The sequence below is a fragment of the Amphiprion ocellaris genome, chromosome 22 (assembly GCF_022539595.1).
Source record: "Amphiprion ocellaris isolate individual 3 ecotype Okinawa chromosome 22, ASM2253959v1, whole genome shotgun sequence".
NCBI classification, from domain to species: Eukaryota; Metazoa; Chordata; class Actinopteri; family Pomacentridae; genus Amphiprion; species Amphiprion ocellaris.
Window position 1 is genome coordinate 15,680,163 of NC_072787.1, and position 17,569 is coordinate 15,697,731.

General features: G+C 37.4%; 1 protein-coding gene across 1 annotated transcript; it reads right to left on the bottom strand.

Moving 5' to 3' along the window:
* Positions 1–617: 617 nt before the first annotated feature.
* On the bottom strand, positions 618–8,901 carry cdk8 (cyclin-dependent kinase 8). Its single transcript, XM_023293971.3, has 13 exons — positions 8,461–8,901; positions 6,964–7,039; positions 6,370–6,480; positions 5,567–5,707; positions 4,826–4,883; positions 4,608–4,739; positions 4,371–4,514; positions 3,512–3,581; positions 3,220–3,292; positions 2,971–3,068; positions 2,713–2,791; positions 2,421–2,579; positions 618–1,706 (listed from the first exon to the last, which is right to left on the bottom strand). Exons 1-13 carry the CDS (start codon positions 8,586–8,588, stop codon positions 1,581–1,583), a joined length of 1,395 nt encoding a protein of 464 aa, XP_023149739.1. The 5' UTR covers positions 8,589–8,901; the 3' UTR covers positions 618–1,580.
* Positions 8,902–17,569: the final 8,668 nt, after the last annotated feature.

Genomic DNA, 17,569 nt, shown 5'->3' on the forward strand with positions numbered 1-17,569 from the left:
CATTTGCATCTCAATGATCTCCGACATTGAGTTGATATAATGGTATCGGTTTTCCTTCTGTGCCGTCTCTTCCCTCAATGCTTTCACCTCCTGCTCCAGTTTAGATCTGTTGCTCTCCAAACCAGCAGCACAACTTTCATATTGTGCCTTCTTTTCCTCATACTCTTGGCTTAGCTCCTGGCTAAGTCTGGCTTGGCTTGCCAGACCATTTGCTGCAACTGTCAATTAAAGGTTTAAAATAATCTTTCAAATTTCTGTGGCTGATTTCTCTGAAAGTCTACTATCTTAATTCAATAAACCCCCCTACAACATCTGCACAGTAAGTAGTCAATATATCTAAAGGACAATGAGGTATTTAAAAGATTAGACGCCATTTTAGTAACCGTTCTATGACACAGGGTGCTGTTTGAAAGCATACATATAGTACCAGTGTTGTAATCGTTGCCTAGCAGGAAATTTTAACACCCATTTCTGATAAGCTAATATGATTAATCTTCACTCTTGAGGAATATAACCTGCATTTATGTTAGGTAGAAATGGCAAAAAGAAAAGTTACTGGACAAAGAAAAAAAATATGATGCTGCTTCTACAGAAATACTTATAAAATATCAACAAAATTAATGTTTCCACTTTTATTGTCAGGATACTTGCTTCATGTAAAATATTTCAATACAATGCAGTACAATGCATGTTCCATCTGCCATCCTCCATGCGATTGGTTGGTTTTGTCGTCATGTTGTAAGGCTTACCCACAGCATACAGTAGCTGAGCGCTCAGCTAGTCCAAGCTGCCTTGCTACTCTTGCCATGAAAACAGATTAAATTATAAACTACTAAAATCTTTTTGTCATTTTTTTTCTGTCCTCTCTGAACAAAAAAAAAGAAAAAAAGAAAAAAAAACCTTAACGCCACAGCTGCGGGGGCTCCGCATCCTCCCAGCATGCTTCACAGCAGCTCAGCTCAGTCCTCAGCTGAGGCCCTCACAGGGGGGCGTGCACGCACAAAATAAAAACAGAAAGACAGACGGACAGGAGGACAGACGGACAGGGAATCTGTCAACGCTGGCAGTCACATAGCAGCTTTCAGTCTCATCCAAGCTTCGACAGGAAGAGGGTAAACTGGCTGGGGTAGGTAGGTAGGTAGGTAGGTAGGTGTAGGTAGAGGAGACGGGTGAAGAAGAAGAGGGGAGGAGATGACACCACAGATAAACACGTGTCCTCTGAACTGAGCCATCTTCTCTTGATTACAGAAACAAGTTGGATTCAAACACGCATCCTTTCTTCTTGTCCTCCCTCCTTGTGCTTCACCTGTCAGGTTTTGCTCTACAGCGGTGTTTCTAATACTCTGGGTTACGTTGTGGAATCTGGAAATAAAGTGAATGTCGTTGTAATTCTGGCCTAACGGACTGCTGCAGAGAATGTGCCCTCTGTGGGGTGGGGGAGTTGTTGCCTTGGACACCCCCACATCCCGCAGTACATTCGTTCAGGTGGGCGTGGTCAAGGGCTCTGTGTGTGTGTGTGTGTGTGTGTGTGTGTGTACGTGTGTCTATAAATGTGTGTATGTATGTGTAGGAGGGCTGTTTCAGTAGCGGTGGGTCTGGTGGGAGTACTGGGGAGGCTGTTGGGAGGTAGAGGAGTATCCCATGCTGCTTTGGGGCAGTGATGTGCTTGGTCCAGGGTTCTGGTAGGCAGCATGTGGATTGGAGCGCTGCAGGGACAAAGCAAAGGTTGAGATTCAGTTCATTTTATTTCTCTTGAAAGTTTACTACACTCAACACACACTCCAAAAAATCTGTCACACAATATTAGTGGTGATCTCTTGATTTAAACCTGCAATAACAGCTTTTTTGCCACATGGAGGCAGTAATCCAAGTACAGAAACTGCAAGTCACAAAATAAAAGTGCAGAAATATGCTTGAAACTCCTGTAAACCTCAGTAGCACTAAAGAGAACGGAAGATTCATCACTACAATAAACCCCTTTCATGTTATGCATAATGAGTCATACGTTGTCATTTTAACGTTATATTGATTATAGCCTCTTGAATCTGGAGGTTTCATTGTTAGAGACAGAAATACAGAAGAAATTTCATCATTATATTTAGTCTATATTGCTTTATGCAAGCTAATCTGTTTGTCAGATGGTGAAAATTTTATTTAATTGTGTGTTTTTCTTTGTTGTTTTCATAATAATATTATCACCTCTGTATATTTATAAATAGCTACAGTGGAGAAATTCAAAGTAAGGCGATTTAATTCAACGTAAATGTTTTTCCTTTTTGTATTCATTAAAAATATCATTGAAAGTAAGAGTTAAATATTATTATTATTGACTGAAATTAAACGTTTTATCGTGGTCATCTGTTTTTACTTAGTTGATGGACACCAGAGACACGGTGACTGTGAGCGCTTCATAGATGTACCTGGTAGTCTGAGGTCATAATGAGGCCACCTGAGGTAGTGGTGGGCGGGACAACTCGCACTTTCTTCAGAGGCGGGCCCTGGGCGTGGCTGTTGTCCTGGTTGCCAGTGTGCCCCGCCCCATTTGTGTGGTTGTTTCCCTGTTGCTGCTGCTGGTTCTTCTAAAAGCCACAGAAAAAGAAGAACAAATGACTGTAGTACTTCTATACCACATTGTTCAGCTCCCTTTTACATTTAAGTATTCACTTTTCTATATATGTATGAAACAAGCACTTGGCACGACTATGGATTTACTTTGTCTGCCTTGTCCTCTGGCTCCTCCTCTGTCAGGAATTCCCTCTTGGGGTAGGGAATCTGACAGCCTGCAAACACACTGGAGGAAAAAGGCAAAGAGGCTTGTCATCTTCAAACATTTATTCCCATGACTTACAGCTAATTAACTAAGAGACCAGTTCAAGCTGTCCCGGGACCATGTGACTCGAGCTAAGGACAAGTACAACACAGAAACTGGATGCAGACTGAATGTATGTGTGTGTTTCTGCTGTAACTCACTCAGAGGTGGGTAGAGGCTCCTCTAAAAAGTAGGGGTCCTGCATGGCCTGCTCAGATGTGATTCTACGGATGGGGTCCATGGTCAATAGCTTTTGCAGCTGTTACAAAAAGCACAAACGTTAATCTCAAACAAGAAACCATTTGTTAAAGCACTATGATAACATAAGCATGAATGTTTTCCATCATAACAGCACTGTAGCTTCTGCAAATTACACGTAAGTACTAAATGACTGAAGCACTTTAACTCACCAAGTGGAATGCTTTGCTGTCTGGTTTGACTTTGTGTTTTTCCATGTACTTTATAAGGCTGCAGTTTGTGTATCTGTGAAAGCGCAGGAGCAAATTGTATTAATATTATGTCTTCAGTGCAATTTCCTCACATAACAACATACTGAGTTATTACGTGGTTAAGTAGGAATTTTGCAAAGCGCTCAAATATGTCTTTTTGCCAGCAGACATTCTTTGCTGCACACTTTGCTGTGCTCTGACTCTGTTTTAGAGCCTTAAAGAAAACTGGGACAGTGGTGCTCTGCAGACTCACGTGTTCCTTCTAAAGTCTTTCATCAGTGTGGAGTGTTCTGGCATCTTTTTGATGTCCTCCCAGTCTTTATCTGTCAAATGAGGGAAAGACAGGATTACTCTATGCCACACCCTCCCTCCTCTCAAGAACAGATTATTTAGGTTGTAGGGTCTGGATTACAATTTTCTTTAAAATACAAATACTCATGATTTCCCCAAGGCAGTCTCTTATTGAAAAAAACAGGCTGAGATCTGTCTTTTGTATGACTGAAAATGCTTATCTGCAAGTTTTTAAATCTTCACATCAATTATCTCTAAGCAGTAAAAAAGCATCTTGGGTTTAATTGCTAAACACTGATTGTCAAATTTGGCCCAATTTTCTGCAGAAGCAAAACAAAATCTATCAAAGAGACTGGCAAATTACACAACCAGCAGCCGAGATGGGAGAAGGGGGGGAAAAAAAGACCAGCAGCAGCTTAAGTGAACTGGAAAATATAGGCCCAAATGTAGCCCTGCGAGTAAAAGTTTCTATGTTTGTGACTTGGCTTCATCTATCGTGTCTGAGGATTGATGTTCAGCGTCAACAGACCACATTACTGCCTTTAGAAAAGAACCAAGAGAAAACCAAGGAAATTATCTGGAAGAGAAAATGCTTATCCTTCCACAACATTTCTCTAATGAAAAGGCAACTCGGTAACACATCGCTATAATAGCAGGTTAAAACCATTAATATAATTACTTTGGAAGACTGGAAGCACTTAAATCCCCTTTGAATCATTTTAGGTAAGTCATTAACAACTCAGCATGTAATGACTGCAAATGGAGCTAATTATTTTTTCGTGAATATTTTCCCCTAAAGTCTGGCAGCAATGGAGTCTCACCAGCAGGGAAACCCATGACATTAAAGATGCGGTCCAGTTGGTCATGGTGATAAGGGTTACTGGTCTTGATATCCTCTTGGCGACAGTGGAATATGGGCTCAGACGTCAGCAGCTCCGCAAAAATGCAGCCAATCGCCCAGATGTCTGAAGGAAAACAGACACAGAACACATTAAGTTAAGCTGTCAATCAAGAACTGGCTGCACACGTACACATGGGGAGTATTGCACAATACTAACCGATGGCTTTGGTGTAGTGCCGAGCCCCCAGCAGCAGTTCAGGTGCTCTGTACCAGAATGTGACCACCACAGGGTCGAGATCGGCTAAAGGCTTCAGCGGTGAATTGAAGAGACGAGCAAACCCCATGTCCGCTGTATAATAGGCATGTAAGTTAATATAGTAATAGGAAACAAAAACAATCAACAGGTATTAAAAAAAGGGAAGACATTATACCTACCAATCTTTACTCTACCCCTCTCTGGACCTTCCCCCATCACTAAAATGTTCGCTGGTTTCTGATGGAGACAAACAGACAGGCATGAAATGATAAACATGTTTCCACAATCCAAACATCTGACAGCAAACCCTCTGAGATTCATTTCAGCTTTGTTTGGCCCAGCTGCTGCACTACAATCCTGCATATTAAACCAAACTCTTTGTTGCTGCTCTCTAGTGGACAAATAACTCCACTGCACCCCAAAAAGTAAAGAGGTCTAACATTTCCATGTCACTTTGGCAGCCAGTGGATGTGAAAGGCCGGTAATCTGGCATCCCAGTGTGTGAAATCTGCACACACTTTGGGATTTTTCTAAATTCTTATTTTACAGATCCAACTGCAACACTACAAAAAACTCTCTAAAGTTTCCTTTATATCTCGACAACTATAATATGTTTTTGCAATAACCGCAAATCAAAACCTAAGACACAATAATGACAGAGAAAACATGATTAGTAATCAAGAAACTGCTGCAAATCAATCTTTGCTAAACTAAAATACGTGAACAAATCATTATTCATCTCCATGCATCCATATTTATAACATCTGAAAATCATAGTTATTTTGACACACAACTTCACATGCTCACCACTGATTCCCTGCAGAATAACAGTCTTCCAATCTCTCACTAACTGTTTAACCTTGTTTTCTCTTCCACCTAAATACCCCCTCCCCTCTCTGCTCGCCCTCCAATCCTCTTACAAGGTCTCTGTGCAGGACCCAGTTGGCGTGGAGGTAATGGATGCCATCCAGAATCTGGTAGAGCAGAGACTTGACCATTCCTCTAGGCAGCTGAAGTGGCTTCTTGTTGGCCTTGGATGCTCTGTGGAACTTAATAATGTGCTACGGAAAGACAAGATAATAGTCACTGTGGTGTGCATACACATGTTGACTGAAATGCAACCTCCTCTTCCCTATGGTCACAAATGTAAGTTTGCTACAGGCTTACATGTGTACGACTGGTATTTGTGCCATGTGTTTCCACTTCCTCGGGAGGGGAATGTGTGTGTTGCAGCTCTGTGGCAGAAAATGGCCTTTAACTCACTTCTGATACTCTGCCAGTTCTAACTGCCAACCGTAATGCACCAGAGGTTTAACTACTAAATGTGGAATACTTCTTGGTGTATGTGTGTATTTTAATGAGACTTAGCAGTGCATAATTAGCACTGTTTCACGTCTTTCTCCTTCTAAGTGTATACGCATCAAGACTTTACGTAATTCTGCATTTATGAATGTGCATTTTAAAAAATAGGTTATGTTCACATATGTGCTAAAACAGTAGAAGGCTCGGACAAATATAATTTAATTGTAAGAGTAGTGTTTTCAAGTCACATGCTAATATATTTGGATAGGAATCTGCAGAATTTGCATTAGTTTGAAGTAGTAAAAATGCCTAAAATGAACTATGCAAAGAAAAAAATCTGCATGCATTCCCACAAAGATCAAAACATGTTTGATACATCGCATCATGCAGCTCCAGTGTGTGTTGTGTGTTTGCTTTTTACCCAGAGATCATGTTCGGCGTAGTCAAAGAGCAGCCATACTTTACGGTCTGCATGTGACAGGAAAACCTTCTGCAGTGAGATGACGTTGGGGTGCTTCAGCTCCCGCAGCAGCTGCAAAATTTAACCTCAATCAGACGATCGACCACACAGTGTCACAGCAGAAACCATGAATGGCAATGACATAATGAAACTGCCTATTTGCACTAATGTATGTAGCACCTGATAAAAGTGGGGAATTTTACAGCACCGATTACCATAAATGACAGAAAGTAGACACAAGATCACCTGCACAAGTGAATACAATAGAATACAAAGGTCCCACAAGAAATGATGTGTCTTTTAGCTTATGATGTTTGAGGGATTGATTGTGACTTCATAGTTTATAATAATGACATTGTGTCTATCCTCTGTATGCATTATAATAATGTTGATTTCCATGATTGCTTGTAGTTCTTGTATTTCATATCTGTTGCTTATTTGACAAAAAATCCTTTGTGAAGGTTACTGGGATATTACATAAAGCACCTAGCGATGACATGAAGGTGTTTATCACAGACCAAACAAAAGGGCAGGGATAAGGCAAGCAGCTCTTACTGCAATCTCTCTGCAGGCTGACATGGAGATGCCAGTGCCTTCAATCTGCTTGAGGGCGTAGTCCTTATCATCCTTCCTACAAACACACACAGAGAGGCAAAGCAACATCAACACCAGACCAGACTGCAGGTCCCCTGAGAGATGTCTGCACAGAAACATAAAGGGGGGCACTTGGCAGCTGGCACAGAGGCTCTGAGAAGCGGCCGAGTTGCATTACCTCCAGATTTGTGTAATCAAGCTCACCTCTGAGGTTCAAAACAATGGAGGGAGAGAGGAAACAGGCCCTGTCTGGCAGCTGGCGAGGGACAAACAGAGCACTGGGACTGGCTCTCACTTGGATGAATTGGTTACAACCCCTCCCTCCCCCTGGCCTAAATCATCTCATAAACCCATGCTTTGTGCCTCCTCAGGCCTCGTCCAAATGCTGCAGCACAACTTAGCTCACAGAGTCTCATAAACAGCAGCCTCCTCGAGCGAACACAAACATCTTTAAACACTTTAAGGCTCTTTTGTGTGGTTCCGGCTGCCAGTATGTCCGGGTTGTGATAATGGGCCTAGTATGAGCCTGGTAGATCGAGCTGCCTTTGGGTCTCCCCTGCTCTGGCCCAGGCGGAGTTAAGACAGGGATCACATTGGAAACGGCGATGAAGTTTCAGAGAGGAAGGTGGGTGGCACCCTGGCGTCCTAAAGGTTTAACACACTAATCATGAACCACAGCGGCTACAGTTGGGTCCAGCTGGGGAGTTTTGTTGCAGGTAATTCCCACCTTTCCCTCAATTATTACCCGAGAAAAAACATCAAATTGAATAAGGACTAAAAAGAGAGTAAAAAATTCAGGCACGCTGAAGAATGGATTACATTATATGTCCCAAGAGTTTCAGTACAATGCAATTGCACTCCTCTTTTTGAAGTCTTTTGTGGACATTTCACCTTTTATTTAAGTGGCTTCAAGAACCGGGAAATAAAAAAAGCGAAGTCCAGTTGCTTTTTACTTAAGCTCTGACATTGTACACAGCAATTATATTATATGCATGACTAAACTTACATTTTTGAACATTCACACATGTTTCTATAAGTTTGTGTAGAGATATATCTACCTGGTGCATGATAAAGACCATCAACAAGTGCTCACACATGCACCTGCTATCTCCCACATTTACACCAACTACAAAGGACTAGAATACTGACAAATAAAACACTGTGGATCAGCAAATGTGGACAAAATAGATGCATCGGATATGATTCAACAACATCCCATGTGGAAAAAAGGGGATGCCAAAAATCACAATGTATGAGTGCTTTTTATATAAGAAACAAAGCTTCATCAGCATCCAGACAAATTACATTGTCGTCTTATTTCTCTGCATAAATCTCCAGTCTGCTGTGCCACTGGGCTTGAAGGGGAGAAAAATGAGAGAAGTAATTAAAATTTATTTGGCAGAGGGAGGGAGGGGGTCTGGCTTCACTGACTGGAGGCCTCGCTGGTCATCAACTCACCCATCTTTTCTCTTCGCCTTGTATACATGACCGTAGGTGCCTCTTCCCACTTTGCATCCTTCGTACTCAAACAGGTCCTCGACTCGCTCTCTTTCGCCGGTCAGCTTCACTTTAAAATCATAGTCCATTTTCACCACTGTTCGGGCTCAATGTATCCGCTCCTTCCTTTTCTAAAGCGTCGCTTGGGAGGCAACTAGGCTCCTCCACCGAGCTCGGTTTGGTAAATCAGCTAGTTGCCTTCCCCAGCGTGGCCCTTTCTTGCCTCAGCCCAGCTTCCACATCGAGTTTTCGGGTCAAATTGAATGTTCCGGAGGGGCTGTGCGGTGCTCGGTGATAATCCAGGTGGAAACGAGCCCGAAATGTATTCCTTTCTCTTGTTGCTGCGTTTCTCTCAGCCGGTATCTGCTCCAAAGAGACGCACTTCACTCCGTAACGACGGCGTATTCGCGCACGGCATTGTCGTAAAACGTCGTGAAGTCAGCCCTGCAGCAGAGAAAGGGCCAGAGAGAAAGGAAAGGCGCACACACCACGTGGAAATCCACACCAGAGCTGAAATATAAGTTTATTCAGTCGTGACAACCGTGTGATGAAAAGAAGCTGAGCTATTTTGCTATATTGTGGTATATTACAGTGCTGTAATACGATTCAAATAGAGTAAACTGGGGTAAGATGCCCCCCTGAGCAATGTTCCCTCTAATTTTTCATGAGTCTGAGCAAACACACAAACTCCCTGAGCGTCCCTTGGACCACTGTGAGCAACATCAGACGTGTGCACTGTGGTCACACCAGCATCACATCCATTCAAGTTACATGGTTCATTAAAAGAATCAAATTACAGCATTTACATTTCTGTTAAAACACTTTGTCAACAGGAGCCAGTTGAAGGCTGCAGTGATTTTAGTGACACCACAATGTATAAGAGTGAAGTTATTGAATATTTGTCTCTCTTTACTGTTGCAGCGGTTTTGCAAATTGCAGACGGACCCTGTTCACTCCATAGACACCAATGTTATTTCTGTAGCTTGAAAGACAGCTACTTTTGATAAAACTGGGCTTGTAGCACATTGTCTGCCTTGCAACAATGGGAAAGAGGCACCGTTTATGTTTTTACAACCTATATCTAATGAGTTATTGATGCTGGAAGTCCAAATCTGTAAATATCTTTCCAACTTTACTGAACTTGGGGCCACTACCACCTAAGGAGTGATATATTTAATTTTGAAAAAAGCATTTAGCCATACTTAAAGCTTTAAGTGCTTTATTAACACTGAACTAAAAATTTTGTATTGTTTTATTATCACAGGTTCTGTCTGAAAAGAGGTGGCATCATTTTAAACAGTGAAATCAAACTAACAAAATGTAATGACCAACCAGTGAGCAATACTGGATTCTGAAAAAACATAAACAACTTTTTAAAAAATCTAAATCTTATCTTAACACAGTTAATGTATTAACTTATTTTTGTGTGTATGCATGTATTTATTGATTTATTTAGTACTGTTAACATATCAGAGTTCTGAGTGAATTTTTCTTAAGATAGGCAAAGGCCATTTATTGATTACATATAGGCTATTAAATGTTTTTTAAAAACTAAAAAGCATTTTAAAAAAAACAACTTAGGCATTTATTGAGTCACTAAAATACTGTAGAGTACAGACCACATCAGCATGATTATAAGCATCCTCTGGTAAATTAACAACCAGATACTAATGTCTCTCACCATATGGACTTCAGGAGATGACTGGGGGATGATAAACTGTGACCTACTGGTTGGATTCTCTCTGTTCTCATGTTTCTTACATGTTTGTCCCCTGACAGCCGGGTCCTAATGTTTTTTGAGCAACACACCATACTATGACGTTTTTACAATGATGGTTCTACTATGGAACCAGTTTGACATGTCCAGGTGTTCTTTGTGTGAAAACTCAGAGATTTCAGGTATCAGAAGGTGGTTTTCAACTTTCTTTGTTAACTTTCTGCTTCAACTTTAAACTAAATTTCCTTCACTAACCCAGCCCTCTGGACTTCCAGTAAGCTGTGTTCCTATTGGTTGTCCAGGTGGCTGCTTGGTGTTATCAGGAACACCTGAGCAGCTTGGTGTTATCAGGAACACCTGGGCAGCTCAGTGTCTTCCTGCTTTATGTGGCTGCAGCCAAACATTTCCTCTGCTTCTCTTCACCACAGAACCGGGTTTGGCTTCATTGCTTTAGCTTGTTCTTTAGGCGTTTACTTGCAGCTTCCAGCAGTAAAATCGTCTTTAATGTGTTTCTTGGAGTGTTTTAGGGCTTTGTACTGGATAGTTGTCTTGGTAAATGTGGTTCTTTAGCCACAGTTAGCACATGGTGCTAATGTGTGCAGTGAATAGTGGGTTTGGTACAGCTGAGTTGTGTCTTTATCTTGGCTGTAGTGAGTCTTTAGAGGTTTTTGGTCAGAAACATTCTGTATTCTTGTTTGAGAACCAGTGTTGGTTGTCCAGAAGGTAAGAGTTCCTGTCCTGATTCTCTGTTCTCAGAGGTTCTCCGGTAGGCTGCAGGAGACTTTAGCGTTTGGGTTGTGCTAGTTTGGTTTTTGTATGGTTTCATTTGGACGACTATCTTGAGGCCCCTCCATGTGGTTTAGTGAGGTTTTCTGGAACAGTTCTACAAAGCAACCTGCAGCAGAAGAGACTTTGAGAGTTTTTAGGAAGTTCTGGAGACCAGACTTTAGAGCAGCAGAAACATTTGTCAGCAGTTTGAGCAGGAGAAGGTGAGCTTCAGAGTAGAAATGAGACGGAAACCTTCTTGACCCGTGTGGTGAGGTCCTGTACCAAGAGTTTGAGCAGGTTGTGAAGAGTCTGTAGTTCTTTGGTCTGAAAGCACAAGAAGAGTCGACTCGTTAAAGGAGAAAACAGGAGATATTGTTGGTTCTTCTGTCGCTCTGCAGTTTCCAGTTTCCTTAGACTGAATATCAAGTTTATATTTTAAATGATTTCCCATGTGAGCCCAAAAAGACTTCAATAAACTCCCTCCATCCCCTGGACACAACATATTTTATTACGATGTTAAATCTTTTTTTTTTTTTTTTTTTTAATGTTTTTGAGTTTTAATCATAGTTTTAGCATAGTTTTTTTTTCTCTTTGCTTCTTTAGTTTTGTCATCTGTGTAAAAGGTGCTAAACAAATAAAGTTGAATTGATAAACTGAATAATTGACTAACTCATGATTGTGACAACAGAAGTATTTTCATTGTGATTTAAGGGTTTATTTCATTTTTAAGGTTGGGGTTTAAATCTTGATAGAAAAAGATTAAAGAAATAAACTACATAACAAAAAGCAATTAAATCAAAGGGAAAAAATTTAATACAATAAAACTTTTAAAAAGGTTTATTATTAAAAAGTATTTTTTGAATGTTTAATTATCAAAAATATTTCATCTGTAATTTTTAATATTTTGAAAAAATTTGATTAATTTAATAATTACATGTATTGTATCTTGTTTAATTATCTAATTCAATATTTTGTCTGTTTAATAGAGTTAAACATTAAATACAATTAAATTCTATTAAACAGACAAAATATTGAATTAGAAAATTAAACTAGATACAATACATGTAATTATGAAATTAAACAAAATTGAAATTTTTTTTCTTTCCCAATATTTAATTTTTCGATTAAATCTTTAAGGTTTTTCTTTTTAAATGTTTTACGACCTTTTAATGTTTAATTTTCTTTCAAAGTGCTTCATTGTATTTTCTGTTTAATTCCTATTTGAAGTTTTATTGTCTTTAAGATGTAATTTTCTAATTAAACATTTAACTTTTAATTAAATGTTTTGTCTTTTTAAAGGTTTAATAATCTAATTGAATGTTTTGTGTTTTTTTAAATGTTTAACATTCTTCTTGTTTAATTGTATTTTCTGAATGTTTAATTGTCGAAAATATTTCATCTGTAATTTTGAATATTTGTATTTGGAAAATTATGTTTAATTTCATAGTTACGTGTATTGTATCATGTTGAATTATCTAAATCCATATTTTGTCTGTTTAATAGAGTTAAACATTAAATACAATTATATATACATATACCACTTTTTAATGTTTATTTTTCTTTAAATGCTTCATTGTATTTTCTGTTTAATTCCTATTTGAAGTTTTATTGTCTTTAAGATGTAATTTTCTAATTAAACATTTAATTTTTTAATTAAATGTTTTGTCTTTTTAAAGGTTTAATGATCTAATTAAATGTTTTGCATTTTTTAAACTGTTTAATGTTCTTCTTGTTTAATTGTATTGTTTAAATGTGTAATTATGGAAGATATTTTATCTGTAATTTCTAATATTTGTATTTTTAAGATTTTGTTTAATTTCATAATGATATGTATTGTATCATGTTGAATTATCTAAATCAATATTTTGTCTGTTTAATAGAGTTAAACATTAAATACAATTATATATACATATACCACCTTTTAATGTTTATTTTTCTTTAAATGCTTCATTGTATTTTCTGTTTAATTCCTATTTGAAGTTTTATTGTCTTTAAGATGTAATTTTCTAATTAAACATTTAACTTTTAATTAAATGTTTTGTCTTTTTAAAGGTTTAATAATCTAATTGAATGTTTTGTGTTTTTTTAAATGTTTAACATTCTTCTTGTTTAATTGTATTTTCTGAATGTTTAATTGTCGAAAATATTTCATCTGTAATTTTGAATATTTGTATTTGGAAAATTATGTTTAATTTCATAGTTACGTGTATTGTATCATGTTGAATTATCTAAATCCATATTTTGTCTGTTTAATAGAGTTAAACATTAAATACAATTATATATACATATACCACTTTTTAATGTTTATTTTTCTTTAAATGCTTCATTGTATTTTCTGTTTAATTCCTATTTGAAGTTTTATTGTCTTTAAGATGTAATTTTCTAATTAAACATTTAATTTTTTAATTAAATGTTTTGTCTTTTTAAAGGTTTAATGATCTAATTAAATGTTTTGCATTTTTTAAACTGTTTAATGTTCTTCTTGTTTAATTGTATTGTTTAAATGTGTAATTATGGAAGATATTTTATCTGTAATTTCTAATATTTGTATTTTTAAGATTTTGTTTAATTTCATAATGATATGTATTGTATCATGTTGAATTATCTAAATCCATATTTTGTCTGTTTAATAGAGTTAAACATTAAATACAATTATATATACATATACCACTTTTTAATGTTTATTTTTCTTTAAATGCTTCATTGTATTTTCTGTTTAATTCCTATTTGAAGTTTTATTGTCTTTAAGATGTAATTTTCTAATTAAACATTTAACTTTTAATTAAATGTTTTGTCTTTTTAAAGGTTTAATAATCTAATTGAATGTTTTGTGTTTTTTTAAATGTTGAACATTCTTCTTGTTTAATTGTATTTTCTGAATGTTTAATTGTCGAAAATATTTCATCTGTAATTTTGAATATTTGTATTTGGAAAATTATGTTTAATTTCATAGTTACGTGTATTGTATCATGTTGAATTATCTAAATCCATATTTTGTCTGTTTAATATAATTTAATGTAATTTAATGTTTACCTCTATTAAACAGACAAAATATGGATTTAGATAATTCAACATGATACAATACACGTAACTATGAAATTAAACATAATTTTCCAAATACAAATATTCAAAATTACAGATGAAATATTTTCGACAATTAAACATTCAGAAAATACAATTAAACAAGAAGAATGTTCAACATTTAAAAAAACACAAAACATTCAATTAGATTATTAAACCTTTAAAAAGACAAAACATGGGCACCCGTATAGCTCAATGCGTTAAGTGAGTGACCCATGTACAGGGTCTGGTCCCTGACGCAGCGGCCCGGGTTCGATTCCCGCTGGCCGCCCTTTGATGCATGTTGTCCCCCAACTTTTCTCCACTGTTTCCTCTCTCTTTCTCACTGCGCCTATGAAAATAAAGCCGAACAAAGGCCAAAAAAATAACTTTGAAAAAAAGACAAAACATTTAATTAAAAAATTAAATGTTTAATTAGAAAATTACATCTTAAAGACAACAAAACTTCAAATAGGAATTAAACAGAAAATACAATGAAGCACTTAAAAAGAAAATTAAACATTAAAAGGTGGTAAAACATTTAAAAAGAAAAACCTTCAAGATTGAATCGAAAAATTAAATATTGGGAAAGAAAAAAATTTTTCAAACAAGCCGATAAAACATTTGAAAAAACAATTAAACATTAAAAAGACAAAACATTTCGAAATCAAATCAGACATTAGAAAAGAATAAAATGTGAGAAAAGAGCAAAACTAAACATTTAAGAAGAATCAAACTAAAGACAAAACATTTGAAAAGACGCCAGTTAGACTTTAGAAGATCAAATTAAACAGAAGAGACAATAAAACGATCAAAAAGAGCAAAAACAGATAAAAGGCTTAAAGCGTTTTCTAGTCTGAAAGGAAAACATCAAGTTGTTTCTTCAAACATTTCCTCTGTCTATGTTCTTGGTTTGATTGTGGATAGATTTACTAAGAACTCATTTCAGAAAACTGCTTTCCAGATAAAGTCTACTAGTAGTTGAAGGCATTTATCAAACTAATGTTACCTTCTGATCTACACAAACTTTACTGTTCAATGAAGAGAATCAAAAGTTTGTTGAGGATTTCTAAAAAACCCACAGGTGAAGGTCTGAGAAGAACTCAGATGGATGATCTAAATGTGAAATCAAGACTCATGGTCACAAGTTTTAAGGCTTCTGTTAACCAGAAAGTTCAAACTAACAGAGAAGTACTGAGAAACTTTTAAAATTTCAGTCCTCAGACTGTGGAAAGGTTCAAACTAACAGAGAACTACTCAGGAACTTAGAAGATATCAGTCCTTGGACTGTCTGAAAGTTAAATCTAACAGAGAACTACTGTGGGACTTAGAAAATTTCAGCCCTCAGACTGTGTGAAAGCTCAGGTCCTGAGGACTCGGGAGGTGTGGAGGCTTTGGAAAGTCTTGGAACTGAGGGTTCAACCCGCCAGCACAAAGGCTGAAGTCCAACTTCCTGAGAAAAATGGTCAAGTCGAGACCCGAGTTAAAAAAAACCCGAAAACGACAAAAAATAGATGATCAATGCGCAAAAAAAGAAGCTTTCGTATCCGAGTGAGTAGCTCAGGAGGTAGGAAGAGAGCCTACCAACTGGAAGGTCGCAGGTTCAAGACCCACCACTGGCCTTTTTCTTTGTTTGTTTTTGTCAGGATTTTGATAAAAATTTAAGCATGGTCAGGTCTTGAACCAGCAACCTGCAACTCTACAGGTAAACCCTTAATGCACTGAGCTACAGATCAGATAAAAAGAAATAATTTCGTCGTCCCTTTGGCATCGTAGTTCCCCAAGTGACCACATGGGTGGAGCTGAGGCGGAGTCTGGGTGGAGTCAGGGCGGAGAGTAGGCGGGGAGGTGGGTCGCGGCCTCCCCCCTCTGTGGGGCCTCCGTTGACTCGTCCCGCCTGCCATCTCTGGAGCTGAAGCTGGATTGGAACAGACCAAAGTACAGTCCAATCACGATGCCAGCTGCCTCTCAAAAGGCTCCTTCATCTGGCAGGTGGCGGCACTTCTTCTGAGGGGAAGCTGAGCTGGCCCGGCAGAACTTTGGAGATGTGTTCCAGTGGTTGGTGGATGTGTGGGGAGATAGAGAGGGACCTTTGAATTGTTCAGAAAGGAAAACAGGGAACCCATTGGTAGTTTTAGTTTAGGGTGCTACTGCGGTGTGTTTTTGGGCTTGAAGAGGTGAACAGAAAGAGTTTTTTTTTCGTATTGATTATCTTTCACTTTGTTCCTGGTTGGAATGCCCATCAATGTCAACATGAAGTTCACTTTTAGTTCTGTTTATTTATTTTTATTTTCCTAACACCCATTTGTTTTTAACCCCCTCACATGTTGTGTTGTTGTAAACTTACTCTTTCAAATAAATTCTCGTCTAACCCTCTCGAAACCAGCGTTTGGACTGTTTTTGTGTTGCTCCTCACCTACTGACAGCTGTACAACAATAAAGGCCCAAAATTGAATGAAGAGAATTGAAGTACAAGATGAAAAAAAATCAATGAACAAAGATTAAAAAAAAAAACAGAATTTTCATTTTGATTTTAAAGTGGCTAAAGTTTGAAAACATATCATATTACCAGGTTAATACATTTAATTACATCATTACTATATTTGATCCAATAACCCATTACAGGCTTCATATTACAGTGATTTTCTTTAGAAGGTACATAATGACACAATGGTCATCATGAATATGTTGCTAAAGCTGACCAGGAGCATGGGTATGCGAGAAAAGAAAAAATACAACAACCAACAACCTTCACAGGGAATAATCAATAATATTGAAAACATTTAAATGCTTTAAACAAGTGTGTACAATAAAACTAAACACAACAAAACACAGATAGCAAAAGAATGATCAGGAAATTGTATCATATATCTATTTTTGGGGATTGCAGTGCACTTCATTACGACTATTTATTAACTTGCATTGAGTGTTTATGAGTAGTTTAACTGCTGAGTTTTGAATTAGTTGTAAACAGGCTGTTGTTGCATCATTTGTGCAAGTGAATAGTGAACTGCAGGAGTTGAGGCAATAGAAAATGAGGATGCACATAAGTCTTTTCACAATGTTTTCGGGGATCATAGGTTTGACTTTGGCAGTATTTCCAAGATGTAGATGGCAGTACTGAACCAGAATTGAGGTTCTGATTTAAGATATACTCACAGGTTTCAGGCTAAGTGGTTTATGTTAAATTATAGTGGTCCAATATGCTCGATGATATTGCTAGAAATATGGTCTGGACCAACAACCAGGATTTTAGTCTTATATATATTAACTTGTTGAAAGTCTGTTTCAGGACTGTGTTTTGGACATAAGCTCATCAATTTGAGTGGTAAAGTGCTTAGATGTTAAAAGTGATAAATTAAGTGTTTACTCATTCAGAAAGCTCTTTTAACAGTGCCTAAATTATTCAAGGCATTGCATGAAGACAAACGTAGATTGTAAGTGGTCTTCTCTCCACTGTGTCAGCATAAAAGTGCAGGAGATAAAAACTGCACCATTTCCTTTGAGATGTAACAGTTATATAAA